This window comes from Mytilus californianus, unplaced genomic scaffold (genome assembly GCF_021869535.1).
Source record: "Mytilus californianus isolate M0D057914Y unplaced genomic scaffold, xbMytCali1.0.p SCAF_19, whole genome shotgun sequence".
Classification (NCBI taxonomy): domain Eukaryota; kingdom Metazoa; phylum Mollusca; class Bivalvia; order Mytilida; family Mytilidae; genus Mytilus; species Mytilus californianus.
Genome location: NW_026262667.1, coordinates 3,816,249 through 3,822,872, shown reverse-complemented (window position 1 = coordinate 3,822,872; position 6,624 = coordinate 3,816,249). Strand labels below are relative to the sequence as shown.

The following is a 6,624-nucleotide window of genomic DNA, read 5'->3' as shown; positions in this document are numbered from 1 at the left end:
TATAAAAACATAAAGTAATTTTGGCTAATCAATTTACTATCAGTTTCAACTTGTAGTCGAAATTTGAGATTTGACAATTTAAGGACAAATTTAAGAACGTTTCTCGTTTCTTTTATGTGCTTTCTATACAAATGTTCACCTATTTTGAAAGAATTCAACCAGTAATATTTCAGAAAATAAAAGAGATAAATGCATCATTTTTCGATTTTCAGTTATAGTTCTAAGAGTCAAAGATGTATGCAAATTTTCACCAAAATCTGTAAATAAAGGCAACAGTAGTATACCGCTGTTCGAAACTCATAAATCGATAGAGATAAAAATAAATCCGGGTTACAAACTAAAACTGAGGGAAACGCATCAAATATAAGAGGAGAACAACGACACAACAAAAACACAACATTAAAATGTAACACACACAGAAACGAACTATAATATAACAATGGCCATTTTCCTGACTTGGTACAGGACATTAAAATAAAATAGCCCATTTACTGTAACTCGACCTTAAAGTGTACTAAAAACTTTTTTTGTTGCATGTAATATTGAAAATGTAGGTAATTATGTGCGTTCTGATCTCTTTCATATTCATGATATTAGCCTTTAACATAATAAAACATTGAAAATATTTAATGACAATTTAAGTAGAATTACATAAAACACTCGAGATATTCAATATAGCACGATCTAAATTCAGATTCTCATTGAAATGTGTATCTAATTCACATGTCAGTCAGTATTTTATGAAATATGTATTTTTTTTATTTTATTATGTTTCTTACTTTTTGTTACAGTAGTGCTATATCAGAGACCCATTGTATTCTATGTCTCTAGCTATATTAAGTATTTCCATGTATTTTTTATATACAAAAACATAAACAAGTACCGACATGTGAATCAAATAAAATTTTAATATTTATTAATAAGAAGATGTGGTATGAGTGCAAATGAGACAACTATCCATCAAAGTCACAATGTGTAAAAAATAAACAATCATAGGTCAAAGTACGGCCTTCAACACAGAGCCTTGGCTCACACCGAACAGCAAGTTATAAAGGTCCCCAAAAAGACTAGTGTAAAACAATTTAAACAGGAAAATCAACGGTCTTATCTATATAAAAAACGAGAAACGAGAAAGACTTATGAACCACACCAACAAACAACAACCACTGAACAACAAGCTCCTGACTTAGGACGGGTGCATAACAATGCAGCGGGTTAAAACGTTTTAACAGGCGCCAACATTCACCCTAACCTGTAACAGTGGTATAACAGTACAACATATGTTCACTATTAAATCCCACTGAAGGATTAATATTTTTTTAGAAAAAAAAACATGTGTAAAATACTTTTTAAATTAATCATTGTAAAATTCTTCTTTTTGAAGTATGAAGTATTGAAGTCTTTCATATTTAGAACAATAACATTTTTCAAGTACTAACATTTCTATTGTATTAGTTTATAGTCTATTTTTTCAAATCTAATTAAACCCTTTCATACCGAATGTATCCTTTTGGCACCCTCGTACGCATTCCGAAATTATCCTTTTGGCAAAACGGTGTAGATGCTGAAAGTATTCTTTAAAAGGATACACGAGTTTCTCTTTTTAGACGATCACAAATCAAACAGAAAAAATAACGCACGAACGAATTTCTTGATAGAGTTGGTCCATACATAGTATAATAAACACCAACTGTATTCCATAAATTCGTATCCGGCGTTAATACATGTACGCTGTCAAACACAATGTTTTTTTTCAAAGAATGTTGAGAGAAAAAACTCGTGACGTAACAAAATGGCGGAATCGTAAACAATCGCTGTCATGTGTTTCATTTGGAGTTTTAACATTTAGAAAACTTAACCTGCCGTCATGAGAGCAGTTGAACTTGTATAAAAGTAATATTTGTACGTATACTTTGGAGTTGTGAGAGAGATATTTGTGAAACAACCCGAAATCGAGTCTTTGATTGTCGTCAGCAGGTGCACGACTATCACTTTTCATTTCTCGCTGGCTTTTGACAGTCAATCGTTCATTACCGAATGAATCAGAGTTTTTACTGTCATTATAGACATTTTTGGGAGGCTGTGGTGCTACAGGTTTTATTTCTTTTCATCGAAAAGCAACTTGAAAAGCAACTTGGTCTTCTGAAGGTGGAGAAAACGAAAGTCCACTTTCAATAGGAATCATTCACGACTTTTCACGAGAGGCGGCGCTGCGGTTCTATAGGTGGTTAGTTGGACGCTTGATTTCACGGAAAACGCTTACCGCTTAGATAAACAAATGGACGTCAACGACCAGTACTTGTACTGGCCTCTTAAAAAGTTAAAGAATGAGCTGGCAAGTCGTGGTGCAGTTGGAACAGGAAGAAAGGCAGACCTTATTGAAAGGTTTTTAAATATAATGTGTATTTTTAATGAAGCTTATTGATCCTTATACCCTGCTAAAGTCTGCCGGTTTCCATTACATGTACATGTAGTATGATGATGTACATGCATACATGATGCCACATCACGTTTTTTCAAAGATATATTTTAAAGCAATTTCTTGTCGAATATTATTCAACTTGGTACCAAAAGAAAAAGTATTTTCACAGGTTCGTTTGTGTATTTGATTATGTTATTGTTGAGAAACGTTTTTATTTACTGATGATGTTTTTGTTGCTATATATTTTTCCATCTAATAAAACCTAAAAAATATTATATTTGTACATATCAATAGTAGCCAATGACTGAACAATACAAATACACTAGAAAAAAAAGAAGATAAGTGATAGATCTATATGTGTTGGTTAATGCTCTGAAGCCAGTGAAGGAGATAAGCTTCAACATAATATTGTACTGCAAAAAAAAGATTTTTATAGGAAATATATATATATATATATATATATATAATATAAAGCAAAATTTGGTAGGTGATAGGTGATACATATTTTTGGCCATGGAAAGAATTGCAAACAAATATCCAACCCCCTCAGTCATAAAAATTACAGTGAGTATTTATGCTCCCTGTATATATTTGGTAGAGAATAAGCACCAGCTACATGTACATGTATGTGTTTCTTCCAAAATATGTTTCTCAAACATATTCTTTATTTATACTTACTGTTTTTATTTCCTCGAATACTTCACATCATTATATACTTTTTAAACATTCATTTTAAAACAAAAATAAGGAGATGTGATATGATTGCTAATGCCATGAGACAACTATCCAATGCCTTGTACATTTTAATTCAATAAATGTAATTTTAGAATACTCAAATATTATTTTGTAATTGTATACTTGAGAACACTTCATTCTATTTTTTTTTTTAATTCATTTGCAAAAAACACATTTTTTATTTTCTTTTGTAGACTAAGAGCATATGATAAAAATCAGAATTTCAAAAATCCTGTTATCCATGCTCCAGAGCCATTGGAGGTAGAATGGCCTGTTTCAGGGTTTAAACAGTTGAAGAAGGAGCACAAGCTCATCATGCCGAAATTATCAAGAGAGCAAATAGAGGCTTATTTCTTGTATAGGATGGCAGGTAAGTACATGTTGTTAACCCTGTTTATTTATGATCTTCATGCTTGATTTATAATAACTGTGTTTTTTTGTACCTAAAAAATCTTTTTGCTTCTTAATTATTATAACTGTTATACCTTCACATTTAAATATTTAAAAGAGAAGGAAGACACAAAAGGGACACTCTTAAGTTATACATTTAAGTAACAAAAAAATACCACGGACAAAAATAAATTAAAAAAAAAAGAAAAGGATAAACATCAATAACAAAACTTCACATAGAAAACTACGGACTAGCAACACATACCTATAATTGATTAATATAATTTTTATCTTTTAGAGGACAAGGTGTATAGTGGTGACCTGCAATCTATGACAAAGGGTCAACTGATGTTTGAAAGCCATAGAGTTTTAGCGTGTTCTATTTTAAAAAATGATAATGGGATATTTCTTAGTGGTGTGGTAGGAGCAGCTATGAAGAAAAAGGTATCATTACACTTTCTGCTCTTAATCTTTATCTTAGTGGAGAAATATTTAGTAATCATGAATCTTCACTTATTATTAGTTTTGAAAGATACATTTATTTTTACATCTTAGTTATTCATTATTTTTTAAATGTCAGCTTCACTTCAAAAGATCACACATGAAATTTCATTGCTTCTGTTTCTATTACCTTCAATTTTACAATTTATTTTGTATTCAGGTAACTTACAACTACAGGTTGAAACTTGAAAAGAGCTCCGGTGATCCACTGAACTCACATTGTGAATGTCCAGCTGGAAGGGGACCACATGGATCCTGCAAGCATGTGGCAGCAGTGCTAATAATGATTAGTGAGTTCATAGCAACTGGCAATGTAAATACAGGAAGGTCGTGTACTGACACTTTAATGATGTTTACCAAGCCAAAATCATCATATAGTGGTATGTAATTTTTGTGATTTTCATAGTGCAAAACTGTAGTGGTAGCCTAAAGCCACCTGACGAGTACCCTTGGCAGGGACGAAACAGTTTAAGCAAAAATCTCATTAATCACCAGAAATTTGCCAAAACTTACCCTTTTATAAATTTCAATTACATACTTTATAACTTTTTCCACATTGGTAATACACCTTAACAATCTATGAACCAGATCTAGCATTGTACCATGTGTTATAAAAATATCATCTTTAGTTTATGCTGTAGAATAAAGTATTGAGCAGAACTTCATCACAGATACTCAATTGTGAAATGTAGGTTAGATTGACATAATTTCCCTTGGTCTAGCTTACTTCAGTACCAATTAAGATCTGCAGTATAAATAAGAAGATGTGGTATGAGTGTCAACATGGTCAATGAGACAATTCTCCATCCAGGTCACAATGTATAAAAGTTAATAATTATAGGTCAAAAGACAAGTCTTCAACATGGAGCCTTGACTCACATGGAACAGCAAGCTATAAATGGCCACAAAAATGGCTATTGTAAAACTATTCAAACTGGAAAACCAACAGTCTAATAATCTATATAAAAAAAGTAACACCTATGAACCACACCAACAAACGACAACCATCTGACAACAATGTATTTACCAAGATGCATTGACACATCAGCATCAGTTACTACAAACTGGACCACAACATGAATCTGTATTCATAGTTTGGGTAAAATAAACTGTTATCACAGAGATATGTCTCGCCTTTTTGTAATTTTGATAATGCAAATGTTGAAATTAAAATAGCAATACTTTAACATGTAAGTTATACAAATATTCAAAGTCGATGAACCATGACTGAAGGTACATGGCTAAACAATCTCCATGGAATGAGATGTACCAATGCTAATACAACTGCATACCAAATACCATTGACTTATTATAAGTCGTTCTTAAACAAACCTAAACACAAACATTAACTTGTAAACTATGTTAAAGTTTCAAAGTCAATGAACCATGATCAGGGGTTGGGCTATATAATCTCCATGGAAACGATACTTGCAAATGCCAATAAATTTGCGTACCAAATATCATTGACTTAACATTAGCAGTTCATCTTAAACTGATCTAATCACAAACTAATACATGTAAACTAAGCAAAAGTTTCAAAGTAAATAGACCATGACTGAGGGGGCGGGGCCAAATATTCTCCATGGAAATGAGATGTGCTAATGCTTATACAACTGAACACCAATTAACATTGGCCTACCACTAATGGTTCCCCTTGAACTGACCTAATCACAAACTAAAACATGTTAACTTAGCAAAATTTTCAAAGTCTATAGACCATGACTAAGGGGGCGGAGCCAAATAATCTCCATTAAAATGAATATGCTAATGCTTATACAACTGCATACCAAATATCATTGACCTACCACTAGTGTTTCCTCCCCATAAATTGACCTAATCACAAACTAATACATGTTAACTATGAAAAGTTTCAAAGTCAATAGCCCTTGCCTGAGGGGGCGGGGCCAAATAATCTCCAAGGCGAGACAAAAAAACTGTATGACAAATGCTACCAATTAACTAGATAAAAAGTAACTTCCAGATTTTTTGTTGCATAGTAAAATGCATCTTTGCAGTTTACTTCTGTTCTTTTAAGGGTCTCCAGTGAAAGCAGAAAAGTTGCCAACTAAGAGAAAGCTGGCACCAGTTTATCTTGCTGATCCTAGACCAATTAAATACAGAAACTGCCCAGGTTTCAATGACCACATCAAAAACACTGTAACAAACTTCTGCAGTGTATCATCAATGGACTTATCAATTAGATACTTGTATGAAAAAGCTGATATTCAGGTAAGTGTGACTGTTTATTATAATTGTATAAATATATCAACATAAACAGTTTAACAGAATAAACAATACAATAAAAATAACATATATTGGTAAATTCATTAATCTATGTATATCATAAACACTGACCTTCATGAGTCATAACAACATTAAATAAATTCATAAATATTCATTTCTTCCATTAATATCATAAATCACTTCATTGTTTTATATTTATTTTCAGGCAGTAGCCAAAGATCATGATTATTGTCCCATGCCTTTTACTGAGCATTGGGTTGATAGAGCAAATAAGGTATTAAAAACTGGTTCAATAAATTTGGATCACAGTTTGGTAAAAAATTGAGTTATCC

The 6,624-nt window shown here is 32.0% G+C and overlaps 1 protein-coding gene across 1 annotated transcript; it reads left to right on the top strand.

Annotated features, from left to right (window-relative positions):
• The first annotated feature begins 3,520 nt into the window (after nt 1-3,520).
• Nucleotides 3,521-6,322, top strand: LOC127726989 (uncharacterized). The gene is made up of 4 exons (XM_052234361.1): nt 3,521-3,527; nt 3,846-3,991; nt 4,209-4,428; nt 6,084-6,322. The coding sequence occupies exons 1-4, from the start codon at nt 3,521-3,523 to the stop codon at nt 6,320-6,322; spliced, it is 612 nt and encodes a 203-aa protein (XP_052090321.1).
• Nucleotides 6,323-6,624: the final 302 nt, after the last annotated feature.